At 33.3% G+C, this 17,260-nt stretch overlaps 1 protein-coding gene across 2 annotated transcripts in view; it reads left to right on the top strand.

The window, feature by feature from the left end:
* The window catches only part of LOC143076714 (phospholipid-transporting ATPase ABCA3-like), a 49,128-nt gene that overhangs the window by 16,282 nt on the left and 15,586 nt on the right, over window positions 1-17,260 (top strand). The window contains exons 1-8 of one of the 2 annotated variants that reach the window (XM_076252557.1): window positions 3,289-3,444; window positions 4,187-4,544; window positions 4,972-5,211; window positions 7,173-7,435; window positions 14,795-15,029; window positions 15,416-15,595; window positions 16,130-16,311; window positions 16,623-16,757. In XM_076252557.1, coding sequence (XP_076108672.1) covers window positions 4,232-4,544; window positions 4,972-5,211; window positions 7,173-7,435; window positions 14,795-15,029; window positions 15,416-15,595; window positions 16,130-16,311; window positions 16,623-16,757 — 1,548 coding nt within the window. In that variant the 5' untranslated portion in view covers window positions 3,289-3,444; window positions 4,187-4,231. Of the gene's footprint in view, window positions 1-3,288; window positions 3,445-4,186; window positions 4,545-4,971; window positions 5,212-7,172; window positions 7,436-14,794; window positions 15,030-15,415; window positions 15,596-16,129; window positions 16,312-16,622; window positions 16,758-17,260 lie in introns of those variants that run through there. The other variant, XM_076252567.1, reaches the window with a different exon arrangement.

The raw sequence follows: 17,260 nt of genomic DNA, 5'->3' as shown, positions 1-17,260 counted from the left end.
CACACTTAAGTCACGGTAAAATCGGAGGAGGGGGGCTCGGACTAAGCGACAAAGCATCAATACTATAAAATAAAAAGTCTCTAAAAAAAAAATAATGATCATTTGAACATATATACGAATATCAATCTTTTTACTTTTAATCAATTGAATTCTCTGATCTACCTCGCACTAATTGAAAAATAAACTTTTTGGAATATCTGTTTCACATGTGACGGCGAACATGTTCCTTCATCTTTTACTCGAATGTGAACTTCCAAATAAGACCACATCACTCGGTTTGTAATTTCGCAAATAACACGACGGATGCCACACGTTGAGCATAATCTCCTTACCTTTCTAGGGAACCCGAGATCACCCCCGATGGATTTAAATTACCCAGTCATACCGATCTATTGAGCCAGCCAATTGAAATGTTTTTTAAGCCACTGCAACTTTACAGCAACTGCAAGTTGGGGGCATAGTGTTTAACATTTGTCCGTCCGTCTTTCCGTCCCATTATGGGTATATACATGTAGTTATTCCGCATAACTCCTCCAACAGTTTGAATCCTAGGAAGTTTTCTCCGTACTGTCTGTTTGTACATATATGTTGAAGGTGTGCTGTATGTGGTCAGGGTTTAATTTTTATTAATATGTGCTCTTCGGGAGAAAGTTGAACTTTGTTATTTTTGGGAAATTTTCTTGCATAAGTAGGGCGTTTCCAGATAACTCCTCCTACAAATTGAATGCTTGGAATTTATCACTCTGCTAGCTGTTTGTACATGTATTGATGGTGTGCATGTGGTCAGGGTTTTTTCTTTTCATTATTTTTCCTCTTATGGGAGAAAAATAATGAGCTTTGTCCTTTTTGGGGTACAAGCGGTTCAATGAGTGGAGTGCGGGGCATCGATTTGTCTAGTTTACATTTTTTTCTCGTGTTGTGCTGTTACACTACCACGGGGGGTCTCTTCCTATATAAAGGTATATACATATGTGCCGCTGGAATGGGTCCCTTTTTTGATCCGTCAAATATATCAATGGGGTGCAATTTTACCGAGGAAATATATCAATAGGTAGTACTTGACCGATTGTGATATATCAATGGGTGATAAATATATGAATGGGTTATGATTTCGCTGTGAAATATATGTATAGGTAGGGATTTCACAATTATTCAATATATGAATGGGGGGTGTTTTTAAAATCCCAGCTGCACACCTGTACCCAAAATCCCATGTTGAGACCCCCCCCCCCCCCCCCGTGTACACTACTGTTACAGTTCGATGTTCTCTCACATACATGTAAAACTCCGCCACGTACACTTTCTTTATGTACCTGACCCAAGTCAGGAGCATGAAGTTCAATTTTTGTCGTTGTATACATATGTGTCATATTTGTTTTTTTGTAAAATAGACCGTTAGTTTTTTCGTTTGAATTTTTTTCACATAGTGCATGGTGGCCTTTTTGTAGCTGACTATACGGATTTTGGAAGGCTGTACGGTTGCCGATATATGATTTCTTATATCCACTGCATTTAAACTCTGGTGGATAGTTGTCTCATTGGCAATCACACCACATCTAACTTTATTTCAACTCCTATGTTGCGTTTTGTATACTGCAACATTGTTTATTTAGTACGCATATATCCCGGAGCCCTCTTTTCGGAAGCCCAAGAAAAAGCCCTTGTTCCGCGATAGAAAATTTAATTACGAACTCAAAAAGACATATAAAATAGTTCGAATTTCAACTCGAAATCTTAATAATTTCTAAATGAGACTTAAATTCGAATCCAACTCAAACTCTACCTCAAGAAGTGACTCAAATTCAAAGTTGTAACTAGAACTCTGCCTTTAAATGTGACTCAAACTCGAAGTCCAATTCGAAAATCAATTCTAACTAGAACTTTAATTATAAGTATGACTTTCATTCGAAAACTCACTCAAAGTTTAACTTAAACAATAACCCGAACTTTAGTTTGAATACTAATTAGATGGATGGCCTAATGCATTAAAGGCAAAGTCATACAACATAGAAATCTATCTAAAAATAGAACAGGTTTTTCCGAATTGGTCACGTGGTTTTACCTCATCAAGTAATGCGATAACCACATCAAAGAATGACAGGATCACATCGAAGAATGACAATACCACATCAAATAATGAAACAAGCACATCAAGTAGTGTAAAATGGTCAAATTTTGAAACATCATTACGTAATGTTAAAACCATATAAAGAATAGACAAATCATCATTACGAAATAACAAAATCACATCATGTAATGAAACAATTACATTACGTCAAGTCAAATACACATCAAGTAATGTTAAAACCACATTGACTAATGACACAACCATATTAAATAATGGTGAAACCACATCGAGTAATGACAAAACCATATTGAGTAATGACAAAACTATATCAAGTCAATACGAAACCATATAGTGTAATATCGAAATATCATTAAGTAATGACTATTCCATATTGAGTTATATTAAAATATCATTACGTAATGTTAAAACCATATCAAATAAAGACAAACTATTATTAAGTAATGATAAAACAACATAAAGTAATATCAGAGAACCACATAAGACAGCTGTGGCGTTCCATACGGATTCGGCTTTGGCGGAAAGTAATCCCAGGTGTGAACCAAGGTTTCACAGAACTAATAGTGCATTTTAACATTTCTGTTAAAATTGAGAATGAACACATTTTAAAGAAACTGCTTTGGACATTTTCTCTAAAACCAATGACCATTAGATTCTAAATTAACACAATGAACGAATTAAACATAAAAAAAGTTTTAGAGTTTTTTAAGAATGTTGCTATTGATAGCAATAGTATCTCATTCTAGATATCCCCACTTTCGAACCTACTACCAGAAGGTGCTATGAAATGGACCCGCTAAGAACCCTCATAATTCTTCGCCAAGGTTTGGGCGTACACGTAAAAATGACCTAGCTACGCCACTGATCATTTCTACTTCAGGCAAACTACAGCTTGGACACCACACCCTCAAAACAAATAACATCGATGTACTCAAGTGAAACTAACTGATATTATCGATTACTTTTATCATTGATTTTTTACACATAAAAATAAACAAATATTAAACCGGATCGTGGATAAAAAATATTAATACGCAAGGTAAGTGAAGTCAGAAATGTCGATGATGCAAGTCCTCACTAAACTTATCCTTATAACGCCGTGCTATATTTTAAACTTTAAATTTCTTTTATAATTCAAAAAGTCATGATCACATGTTTAACCCATAAAAATGTACGGTTGAGGAAACACCAAGAATAGTTCCTTAAATACCAGTGAGATCAATTCAGGCCACAAACCAACAACATGGCTAATAACTAGTTAAATAGCTTACTTATTGAATGTGAAATGTAAAATATAGTGTGTCTGGATTTATATACAAACTGTAAATAACAGGTTTCATATAGCTTTTGATAAGCAGGTAAGTCATGTATCAAACAGAGAGCAGGATATACTGGAAGTCTCACTGGAAGTAATACCGGTATCACTTCAGCTAGCAAGATGATCTGTCAGTTTTTTTTACTCATTAATAAATGTTCAAGCCGTGTGTATAATGTAGGTTATTTATTTCAATGGCGAATGCTTTAGTTCAATAAATTAAACTGTTTTCACCAAAGAATCTGTACTGTGACAGATTTGGTGCGCATATAGTTACAAAAGAAATTGTTTCATAATATTACATTTGGCAGTGCATATGAACTCATTAAAGGTACAACGTGACTACAGGTATTTGTGTTTCTTCTGTGAAACATGATATCTAAAGATCTCATTTATAGAACATATAAAAACGTAATCTGTATCCAATTATTTGACATTGAAAACTGCGTCAATTCATAATAAATTCATAAATTTGTCAAGTGGATAAAATTTAATACATGAAACGGTCGATTAGCATTTCAATAAAGTTTGCATACTGCTATACTGCTTCAAATAGTTTAATTGATATTGTGTTTTCCTATAATTCTATTTAAATTAGGTTTGAATTTTAATCTGACATCATATTGTTATAAAATATTAAATGTGGATTGTATCCTTAAGGGGGTTTACCATTGATGATGATACAGTATGCTGGATAAATAATTTCTGATAAATTTGAAATGATACAACTGATCAATAATACTGACAGGTAAAAATTATTGATCGATTGTTGACACAATTTTCAGGTGTATAAAGTGTGTGCTGGAACTATCAAAGAGCAAGAAAACAAGATGGCACGATTGCAACAATTTGGATTACTCTTACACAAGAACTGGATACTTCAAAAACGTAAAGTGTGTGTTACTGTTTTTGAAATTTTAATGCCAGTAGCTTTTGGGCTGTTACTGTTGGTTATTCGAAATCTTATAACGACAAACGATTTCCCGAACGGGAAAATCTGGGATGCATTCAAGCCTTCGGATTCATTATCAAACTTGTCGAAGAAAGAGATTCTGTACGCTCCAAACGATGCCATAATTCAGACAATAATGAATGAAGTCAAGACAGACATGGATGCAGAATTTCCAGGATTTTTAACTGCAGGTATACTTTTATTAAGCAATCAGAATTTTATGTATACAGTTTTCCATATACTACGCCCACATTAAACATGTTTAATATTCTACAAAGTTGCAAATAATTTACGGTCATTATAAGAAGCAGTACGAACCAAAACCATAAATTAATCAAGAAAAGGCAAACACTCTTTAAAAAACTCTCTAAAGTCATATATTAACACAATTAACTATTGGGGAGGGTTTTAAAAATTATTGTTATCAAGCACCCGTTGTCTTTGCATATATGCTTTCTATTACGTATATTCCAAGAGAGTACATTGAATTTTGTTTAACAAAACCACAAATAAAGTGTTTAACTGGTATACTACATATTATTAACAAACCACAGTTTTCACAACGTTGTGTGCACTTGTTGTGCCTCTACAAGTTTTAATTTCACTCTTGTTTTCCAGTTACTCCATATGCGTCTAACAGTGATATAGAAACCTATCATACCAATAACCCAAGTAAAGTATTAGCTGCTGTAGTGTTTGATGAATCAGTAACCTACACTAATCCTCTACCAAACGATGTGAAGTATTCTCTTAGGGTGTCGCTTCTTGATGGAGATACAAGATGGAGAACTGACCGCACATTCCCGTTCGTATTGACAACAGCTCCGAGAAACAACGACAAGACTGGGGGAGAACCGGGTATGTATTTTATGTTAGAAATTTCATTATCCACCTTTGATAATTCTTCTACAAATATACATTGGTTTATTATCGAGCCTGCAACTTTTGTTGCAGAAAGCTGGACATAGGGATAGTGATCCGGCTAACTTCTTAAAAGCTTTATATTTTAGAAGGTGGAAGACCTGGATGCTTCATACTTTGTATTAGATGCCTCGTGTTACGAAGTTTCTGTCAGTCACATGTCCAACGTCCTTGGCCTCATCTTCATGGTTCAGTCACTACTTGAAAAAAAAAGGTCAAGATTTTTTGTAATGTTAAATTCTCTCTTATTATAAGTAATAGGATAACTATATTTGGTATGTGTGTACCTTGCAAGGTCCTCGTGCCCGTATTCACTTGACCTCGACCTCAGTTCATGGATCAGTGAACAAGGTTAAGTTTAGGTGGTTAAGTCCATGATATCTCAGATACTATGAGCAAATGGTATAGTATATTCGGTGTATGGAAGGACTGTAAGTTGTACATGTCAAACTAGCAGGTGTCATCTGACCTTGACCTCATTTTCATAGTTCAGTGGTCATAGTAAAGTTTTTGTGTTTTGGTCTGTTTTTCTTATACTGTATGCAATAGGTCTACTATATTTGGTGTATGGAATGATTGTAAGGTGTACATGTCTAGCTGGCAGGTGACATCTGACCTTGACCTCATTTTCATGGTTCTGTGGTCAAAGTTAAGTTTTTGAGTTTTGGTCTTTTTTTCTAATACTGTATGCAATAGGTCAACTATATTTGGTGTATGGAAGTATTTTATGATCTTTATGTCAGTCACGCAGGTTTTATTTGACCTTGACCTTATTTTCACGGTTCATTGTTCAGTTTTAAGTTTTTGTGTTTTTGTCTGTTTTTTTTTTTAAACTATAAGCAATAGGTCAACTATATTTGTTGTATGGAAGAATTGTTAGCTGTACATGTCTGCCTGGCATGGTTCATCTGACCATGACCTCATTCTCATGGTTCATTGGTCAATGTTTAGTTTTCTTGGTTAATGTTAAGTTTTTTTTTGACAATTGTAATAAAGCTTTATATTTAGGACTATCAAGATAGTATCAATGATTAGTAAAGAAGGCGAGACATTTCAGCGTGTGCACTCTTGTATACTTATCATAGTCTGTTTGCTAATAAATGTTGATCGTTGTTGACTTTTTTTGCATATCAAAGGCTTTTCGTCACAGTTATGGCCTGTTAAAAATTATATGATAACAGTCTGGAGTCGGTTCACCAAAAACTTTCGACTAAGATTGATCGTAAGTCATGAACAATTAAGTATATTTAAGATCAATATTAGTCGTAAGTTTTTGTGTGAAACCGACTCTTGGTCATTTGTCACATGCGTCTTTCGTGAACATTGCATGGGGCCCAAACTCGGTATCTGACTAAAAGAACAGATGAGACTAACGCCAATAAGGCTGCAACACTTAATACAAATTACAGAAATATGCAAGCCTATGTATTCAGTGGCCTTACCTGTTTTGAGCAACATACATACTTTGTACTTTCAAATATTAGTTGTAAAAATAGTTTTTCATACATAAAAAAAAAAAGCATTCCTCTGGCTTTCTCATTTGTTTGGTCAGTTTATTTCTTGGTCACACTGGTGTTTGGAGATATATTTTTAAAATTGGATGAAATTTAATGAATTCGTTGTTAATTGGAAACCACTAAGTATCAACTTTTTGTTAGCTCTTTTTGAAATATATTTTGAAATACCATTACGCTAATAATGAGTTTGCCATATCCAATTAATATAAGGAAAAGACATAACATCCCATTTTCTTAAAAAAAAAAAAAAGCGCTCAACACGGCTCTAATTTGTCCAATAACCTACCTAAATATTTTCTTCATAGTTCTGAAAGTACTCCTCGTATAGTACGTCAATTATAAAACGGGATATTACAGCATCCTAATTTGATTTATTCACAGAGTATGGAAAAACAGGATTTCTATACATCCAGTATTTGGTTAACAAAAATATCATGGAACATGGCTTTTCATGGACAAATGACCCTCTTCTTGGAACAACAAATGAAGTTTACCTCCGAAAAATGGCTTTCAAGCCGTATATAGAAGATAACATGCTGACAACTGTGCAGACGACCTTGCCCTTGTTTTTTGTTCTTGGATTTATACTCTATGTTATTATGTTGGCGAAGAATCTGGTTTACGAAAAAGAAATGAAACTAAAGGTGAGTCTTCAGTGGTGTAAATACACAAACACCGGCATGTCCTGTCATTTTATTTTGTAAAATTGTATCCTTTTTGTTGGAACTAAGGAGTTCATGTTCAAGTATAGTCAATAAATAAACAACTGTCACACACGTGGAAGGTTTAAAGCCCATTTTCTTGGGGGAAATGCCTGTACCAAATCAGGAATATGGTCGCTGTTTTTTTTTTTACATTTTCCTTTGATTGATAGCGTTTGATTTGGTCAGATTTTAAGACTTTTTATGGTCGTTCATTTGTTGAATTTGTCTTTGATTTCGAAATTTTTTATTTACCTCTTTGCTTTAATACTAGCCTAGAATATGTTTTAAATTTTGCTATCGGCTGTAACAGTATAACTCACGACCTTATTATTACAATTTCAGAAGTAAATTGTCAAATCCTAGCTAAGTTAGTTTATAATCAGACAATTTTAACAACCCATTAATATTGCACTTCCTTCATCTGTTTAAACCCCCATTTGTATTACGTAGTGGCAAGTCAAAAAGTGGAACAAGACGATCAATACCATAGTCTTTAAATATTTATTTAAAGTTAAGGCAAATATTACAATGTATGTTAAAATGGACTGTTTGAACAATATTTAAAGGTAGTGGCTATTCTGTCTAACTTCAATTTAGATGCTGTTATTTTATTCTTAAAGTTTGTTTACTATAACCCCTGACAATTTGGCAAGGACCATTAAGGTTGAAATACATGCATTAAAGTCTTTTATCTTTTTTGGTTTTGTGGGCGCTATAGTAGTTTTAATTTGGTGGAAGTGTCATTGACCCGGTCATTATTTTATAATTACACTGAGTGTGCATTATCAACATATGATCAGGCAACATATATGACTGGACTCGGTGAGGGGGATTTTTTTTATCATTAACTACAATTTCATAACACAGTAAAATGTTAGACTTCCAAAATTCCCCGTTTCGCGCTGACTGGATAATATAGTAATAACATGGTATACGCCAATAGGTTAAATGATGGATTGGAGCTGCGCCGACGGGGATTATTTCCCTGGTACCGCAGCGGAAGCTGGATTGGCTCAGACCAGATGAACGAAGAGCAAATGTGTACCCTACCGATTTTCTTTATTCTATTCTGTTTATCATCTATAATTCCTATATTCGAGCTTTATATATATTTCTTTTAGTGTTATCTCTTAAAATTCAGTTCTCTTTTTCTTGCGCCCACCAGAAGCGTTGAGTATTGGCCAATATTGACATTTCAACGTACGATGTCAGTGGCGGATCCAGAAATTTCATAAGATGGAGCCCACTGACTGCCGCTAAGAGGGAACCTGCTCCAGTCGTGCTTCAGTCATTTCCCATATAATCTTAATAGATAATAGATTTATTTGTTTCATTATCTGTTTACTTGCATCATCTTCTTTTCTTAACCAAAGAACCGTATTTAAATTTTCACCTTTTTTCGCTCGCGTTGGACTGCGAGGTTTACCAGCGAAAAAAAAAATAATGTGACTGTTATCTGTCTGTACCAATGTTGTTAAAATCAGAACATATTAAATTATTTTTTATAATAAAAAATTGACCAACATCGTTTAACTCTTCTACAGCATTTCATTTTGATATAACTCGCAGTAGTTCAACACCAATTCGCCCATTCATCAACGTCAAGAATTTTTATGAATACTATACGAAGAGATGTGGGGTAAACCTAAGTGAGACAGCAATCTAACAAAGACCGCAGTTATCTAGAGGACAAAAGACTGTCTATAACAATACACAAATGTATAATATAATACGTCACATTTTACTTTAGAAGCTCCGATAGGAAATTTAATGGAGGCAGTGGATAACTTGCTATTCTTTTATTTCATGTATAGGATTTCTAGTTTAATGAAAGGTGAATTCTTAAGTCAATGTTCGCCTTTTTATAAATTCCCCTTTTTAGTCATTAATGTAAATATCGAGAGAGAAGACAGAAAACTATATTGATATGTTGAATACTTGTCTGAACAATTAATATTAATAAGTCTGGATTCTAAAAACTAATGAAGTTAGTAAAATGAACATTCATTAAACAAATATGGTTGTACATAAGATCAAACACGATATTGATTGATTTTATATATATAACCTGTTTGTGGGATAGGTTAGTCATATGCCAATGATTTAAATCTATACAAGTCAAAATGTAGAATGACAATCTTTAAAACAATGTAAGGACATTCCAGTGCATTTTTTGTGCAGTTACTAAATACGTGTATTTCATGGAATATATACAAGTCAAAATGTAGATTGGCAACCTTTTACAGCTAATTTCCTAATGCATGTAGAACAAAACTTTGGTTAGCTTGCTTGCTTTGTTTGTATATTGTACAATCATTAGAATAACACCCAATTAAATTCAAATATGATATATACAGGTAAAACTGTGCCTATATAAATTGTTTAAAGATGTCAATCTTATTTACAAAGCTTGAATAAACAGTTATACAAACAAAGCAAGCAAGCCAACCAAAGTTTTGTTCTACATGCATTAGGAAATTAGCTGTAAACAATATAAAGACATTCCAATGCATTCTAGTGCAGATACTAACAATTTCATGGTATATATAACGGGCAGTTCAAAATACATAATTTGATTATTACGAAACTGGAAATGTTGTCGCACACTCTAATATCGGTAGCTGTATTCTATACAGCTACGTCATCAATATTTTGATATATTCTTGCGTAATGTCATTGGTTAATTAAGACGGGATTTCAATGCAGAAAATTGAAAGAAACCTTTAAATTTTGTTCAAAACTTTAAGTAGCAAGTTGATATTAACTGTAGATATCAAGTTAAAAAGACTTGTTTGAACTTCCCGGTTAATCTTGTCCCTGTCTACCAAAGTTGGAAATCTTTTCAGCGGCTGTCTTAATCTTAATCTAAATATAGTGTCCTCTAGGAAAGGTGAAATTTTTTGCCGAGCTTTTATATCCTCAGTTAAATTCATTGACAACTATGTCTAGACTCCGGGCGATCAGTGGTCAAAGTTAAGTTTTTGAGTTTTGGTCTTTTTTTCTAATACTGTATGCAATAGGTCAACTATATTTGGTGTATGAAAATATTTTATGATCTAAATGTCAGTCGCGCAGGATTTATTTGACCTTGACCTCATTTTTATGGTTCATTGATAAGTGTTAAGTTTTTGTGTTTTGGTCTGTTTTTCTTAATTTATAAGCAATAGGTCAACTATATTTGTTGTATGGAAGAATTGGTAGCTGTACATGTCTGCCTGGCATGGTTCATCTGACGACCTCATTTTCATGGTTCATTGATTGATGTTTAGTTTTCTTGGTTAATGTCGAGTTTATGTGACAGTTGTAATAAAGCTTTATATTTAAGACTATCAACATAATATCAGTTATTGAATCTTTTATAGATTTCGTATTTATGTCTTTACCCTTGTAGCTATATATAAAACATAATATCAATGATTAGTAAAAAAGGCGAGACATTTCAGCGTGTGCACTCTTGTTACATTCTATAAATGAAAACGGTGGGTTTAACCATGTTTTATGTCTCTCCTTATCCCCATTTGAATGGAATTTACTTCCGTTTAAATAATTTCTTTGAACAAGAGAAATTGAGAACTTTCTCCTAAACTGAACAAATCATTATTGTCATATAGATATAGTTTGATGTGGTGTGAGTTCCAACGAGACAACTCTCCATCCAAATAACAATTTATAAAAGTAAACCATTATAGGTCAATGTACGGCCTTCAACACGGAGCCTTGGCTCACACCGAACAACAAGCTATAAAGGGCCCCAACATTACTAGTGTAAAACCATTCAAACGGGAAAACCAACGGTCTAATATATATAAAACGAGAAACACGTATAAATTACGTAAACAAACTACTGTACATCAGATTCCTGATTTAGAACAGGTGCAAACATTTGCAGCGGGATTAAACGCTTTAATGGTACCAAATCTTCTCCCTTTTTCTGAAACAATAGTATAACATCACAACAAAGAAAAACACATACAGGCATACATATAGACATGTGAAAATATCAAAGATAAAACACGAACAAGAAACAAATTGAATATATTCAAGTTAAGAGTCCATGTCCTCAGCTTTAAAGACTGTTAAAAGAAATTGCTGTAGACACCCCTATGTAACCTACTATTAGAACGACAGTTAAAATATAATCTGTGGTTTCTCCACAATTACGATTTTTTTAACAATAGTCTTGGCTTATGTGTTCCGTTTGTCATAGTAACAATGGCTTTTGCAATCGTGTTCAGCGAATTCTGATATGTGTAACCTATTGCATCTGCCGTGCCAGTGACAGGGTGAGGTATAGATTTGAGAAATTCAGCCGGACCACTAGTTTACAAATAGATTGGTGTAGAAAGTTTAGTTTAAACATTTTACCGTACGATGACATGCAGTTGTTTACATCGTTAGTCGTCGTTGACAATCATTCCGTATCTCCTATTTTATTTTCATTTTGTATAATTGTATCGTATACAAATGTTTGAAAAGAAATATTCAAGTTTTAAACATAAGAGCAGTATCTGAAGCTGTGAATGTTCGATGCTTTATTGTGTACTTGTATTGTGAAGATGTCCACAAGATTACACTCCCCCTGAAGACATGCGATTATAGTACACTGAACTGTATATCTGCAGGTTATAGAAAACGCTACAATCGAAGGATTACACATACCTGGATGTATATCTACAAGCTTTCAGGCTATGTATTTTCTGTTATTGACTATGTATTCTTCTTTTTTCATTGATATAGTATTGGCGAAAAGATCCAATCATTATTCAGACTGTTGTAACTTCGATTCATAATTTTGTGTAAATAATTGTAATTGTACACGTTTCGCCGTATGAAGAAAAAAATACTACATTTGTACATTTCATCATTACATGTATACTTGGATTCAAATAAAGAGCGGGGAATTTGAAACATGTCGTTTCTTTTGAGTCTTTTATGTTATATCCAGAGTTTTCTTTATTGTTTTTTTTTCTTTTGTATTTAAAATTTTACACATCATGTATGACCTATGTTTTCTTTGCTTACTGTACCGATACAGAGTATACATGGTTACATCCTTTATCAGATTTTCTCACAGTATTTCGATCAAAGCATTACTCCATAGACGGGCCATTGGATTTTAAAGACAGATCTCCAAACTTTTTTCATTACATTTTAAATCTAGTTTTAGTGGCTGTGTTAGAATCAAGTTTGATCCGAGATTATATCGTTGGGTTTCCAGATCGGCGGGCTTGTTTTAGAAGTTGATTTTTGTCGAGCCTTCGACTTTAGTCGAAATGCGAGACTAAGCGATCCTACATTCCGTCGTCGGCGGCGTCCACAAATATTCACTCTGTGGTTAAACTTTTTTTTAAATTTTAATAACTTTCTTATACTATTTTGAATTTGTACCAAACTTGGACAGAAGCTTGTAAATGATCAAAAGCTAGCATCTAGAAGGACATTTAGTTTTCTTCCAGTTAACATTACATTTAGTCTGAAGTTAAAAGTTTTTAAACATTTATTAAATTCATAAACTATCCTGGATTTTTACCAAACTTGGACAGAAGCTTCTTACAATTTAAAGATAATATTAACAGAAATATTTTATTGATAGCCACTTACATTTTTTTTTATATAATGTTTACGACTTCTTCTACAGTTATTTATTTTGATGGTTATATTACTCATATTAATATTTTGTATTTATTCGAAATGGATCCGGTGTCCTCGAGTTCATGTTTGGCAGTCGGCAAATATAATATTTGTTTTATTATCACGTGTACTATTTATAATATCAAAATTTATGGGATAATTTTCATTAAGTTTACATTAGTAAAGTGTGTACCAAGTCATATGATCCATTTGGTCTTTAATCGGACCATAGTTACACATGTAGTTTTATAAAGCGCTTGTTAGTGACCTAGTAAACATCTCTAAATAGTTTCATTTCGGGGATGGTAAATAATACTTCCCCAATGGAAACACAATTACCCGGTTTCAGAAAACCTCTTTATTTAGTGTTGGATCTTGCTGTTGTTGTTATACTGAACCAAACCTCAATTAAAAAAAATCTATAAGCCATACTCAAAGCGGATGGTTGGTTCAGAAGTTTTGAAATGCGATTTCAAAATTTTGTATTACAAAAGACCCACAAGGAAACCTTAATTAGTTTTTGTAAATGCATATTCAAAACGACTGTACTTTAGCTACAAAAAATACTACTACTATTGGGCCGGGGTGTTTAACTTCCTTGACTAGCCGTGAATGTCTCGTACGCTCGATAAGGATACAATTTCAAGTAAGCTTCAAAGTTGATTCATTGTAAATTTACTGAATAAAGTGTGCTGAATTGTGAATGAATGTTTTTAAAACGCCCAGTGGCAAAATTAAGAATATGGTAATGTGATTTGAATATGACCCCTGATTTGTACAAGTACTGCTTACACGCTAATCCGGGTTCTTATGTGTTAGTTCACAAGATCATTATAGTCCATAAGAAGATATGGTTATCCTATACCCTGACACATTATTACGACTCCAAGACGACCAATTTGAGCACTTACTCTTAAATGCATAAAATTGCACCATTGCATTTTCTTTCTCGTTAGATTAAGTTGTTATTTTTGTCAAGAAATATATATTCAAAATGCTGTTTATATCCTGTGAATGCAGGTGTTACTATTCCCTACATTGTATTTGTAAAAGGTCCGGATTTTTCTTTATTATTGTTTTTCCCTAATTTAAAAAAAAATAATTCATAGTTGATTATAATTTGGTAGACTATAAAGATATAATTGTAACTTTCCAAATAAATTTCATGACACATAAAGCAGCAACGGCCACAAAATTTAATCATTATTTACATTGTTGTTAAAAAGTATCGACAAGACGTTAATATAGAATGTTTAGAGCTATCAATTGTAATGTGCTGGTAAATGCCAAAACAAGCTTGTGAGTCTCCCTTGTAAAACATTAACACGTTGTTCTGAATGTGTAATGACACTAATATTAAAATATATATGAAAATAGCTGGTAATAGTATAAATGCATTCATAATGTTGATGAGAACAAAGATTATCGACACAACAGGTCAATTATTGAAAGGCTCACTGTTCATTTATAAGCAATTGATTTGCGAGGCCATACCATATTTAAGTGAATTGTTACTAACAAAACCATTATTGATTCCATAAATTCTATGATTAAAATTTTATTCTGTCTACAACCTCAAAGGAGCTAATCTTGCCCATATTGTTTTATACCATTCAAGGGAGGTTGGATATAACTAATATTATCGTTTATGATTCTTATTTTTTTCAGGAATCTATGAAATTGATGGGAATGCACGTGTCGATGTACTGGTTATCATGGTTTATATTTTCATTGATATACATGGTCCTTGCCTGCATCTTCTTCACGATCTTTTTCTCCATTAAACTGAAAGGTGTTGCAGTGTTTACAAATTCCCAGCCGTCTATAGTATTTGTGTTTTTCTTGAGTTACGGGTTATCGCTGATAGGATTTTCTTTCATGGTCAGCACATTTTTCCAGAGAGGTAATGCTATAAAAATGTATTTTTTCTGTCATATAATACAAAAGATGTGGTATAATTGCCAATGAGATAAACTCTCCACCAGAGACCAGAATGACGGAGACATTAGTCCGATTTTTTAATGTTCAGAATTCGAAACCTATATATGATATCTATAAAGATATATTTACTGTAAATTGAAACAAGGAGTTTATATCTAACCTATATATTTTTTTCGTGTAGTTCATACCATTTAAAAGTATACTTAATGATTTACATGTTATCTGAAAATATTAAAAAATAAATCAAAAGGTTGGATAACGACGATCAAAGTTTAAAATTTTGAAATATATATATATAAATTCTTTCAATACTGATACAGTAACAATCAATTTATCTAATTAATTCAGCAAGCGTTGCAGCACCAGCCGCCGGAATTATATTCTTTTTGGTATATTTCCCGTACTTTTTCCTGAACCAGGACGAAACGTTTGCCAGTATGACCAGTATGCAAAAGGGACTAGCATGTGGCCTTAACAATGTTGGAATGGCAATAGGAGTCAAATTAATTGCCCAGTATGAAGGAACAGGTACATTGTTTTATTATGATAATAACTTTTTTTGGCAGGGGCCAAATAATCTGTTCAAACTGTTGATACCATCAGTTTCAAAACTTAATTATTTGATATTTATATTTAAGAATTTGATAAACCGATTAGAGTTATCTACGTGCCGTGTAATGGAGTACCGTTATGGGTGTTTGGTTCAGGGGAGGACTAAAGTATACAAAAATAGCGTCCACGTGCGTTTTTGCACAAATTTGTCTGTTGGGCAACTAATAATGAATATTACTTCCTCCCCTGTTACCAGTGTGGAAACCTTAATTAGTTGGAGGCGCAGGTCATGTTTCCATTTACTGTATCGTAGTAACGTCTAGGAGTTTAGTTTGGGTTGGCTATTTAAGTACACTTGCGTTAATGTTCGTATTCGGAATTTTTTCTATAACACACCTCAAAAACTACGAATTTCTTTATAAGAATTTTTTAAAGTAGCGCAGCACAGTACCTATTAGACACGGATTCTAGTATATTTTTAGTTATCCAGTTTATACCTACTAATTTCAGGTGAGGGTTTACAGTGGACTAACTTTGCTAATCCTCCTACTGTGGATCAGGACTTTTCCATGCTGGCAGTTATACTTATTTTACTTCTTGACACATTAGTATATATGCTGATTGCTTGGTACGTTGATGCCATTTGCCCAGGAGATTTTGGAGTGCCACAGCCGCTTTATTTCCCATTCACGGTCAGTAGTCTCATCAAATACCAACAATGTAATAGTCTCTCATAATTCATGTTATTTAATGAATTGATACGTATTCACAAAATTAAGCATGTTTTCATGATGACAAAAAATGACCAAATCTGAGAAAAAATATGTTTTATTATGAATTTAGCTGAAATGCAAGCAATGCTTATTATGAATAAGTTTAGGAGGTCAATTAAAATTACGGACAATTTAAAAACGGAAATATTGTTTTAGATAATAAGACATTTTGTTTGAGTGAGCTTCTGGAGATATTTTTTTCTTACTGTATCTTGTTATTGTCAATTTAGAAAACTTACTGGTGTGGTCAGGAGCATGCAGAAGATTTCGACGATCTTCGAACATCACATACAGCTAATCCAGATTTATTTGAAAGAGAACCAAGTGGTTTAAAAGTAGGAATCAGTATCGAAAATCTCCGGAAGGTATGTTGACACACAATGCTCGATATCAATGGAAAACGTATCATTTTATAGGGGAGTTTGATATCCAGAATCCTTAATTTACAAATAAAATATTACATTGCTGTATGTAACTGGCCTCAAGCAAAGTTGACATTAGACCGTTTTGGTTGTTATAGATATCATTCTACATTTATTGAACATACCAGACACCCATGGGTATTTTCTTTTATGAGTTAGTCCCAACATTTATTGTCCAATTTGTCGTGAAAGGAATCAATGAATACTACTGAACACATTGGAATTTTACTTGACATTATAGACTCAACGGATGACTGTATTTGAGCAGGAAATTGTTACCCAAACCAGCAGCTGAATAGTTACCTGTTCGTATTGTTCAATCTTTAGTATACTGCATAATGTATTATTAACTGTTGAGTTTCTTTTTAAATTTAGGTATGGTATTGTCTGTCTAATTTGACTTATAATTTTTCATTGGCCCCTCAAGGGTTTTTTCTCTTACATTT

This window comes from Mytilus galloprovincialis, chromosome 1 (genome assembly GCF_965363235.1).
Source record: "Mytilus galloprovincialis chromosome 1, xbMytGall1.hap1.1, whole genome shotgun sequence".
Taxonomy (NCBI): Eukaryota; Metazoa; Mollusca; class Bivalvia; order Mytilida; family Mytilidae; genus Mytilus; species Mytilus galloprovincialis.
Note: the sequence above shows the minus strand (reverse complement) of the source record. Positions and strands in the feature narration are given on the sequence as shown.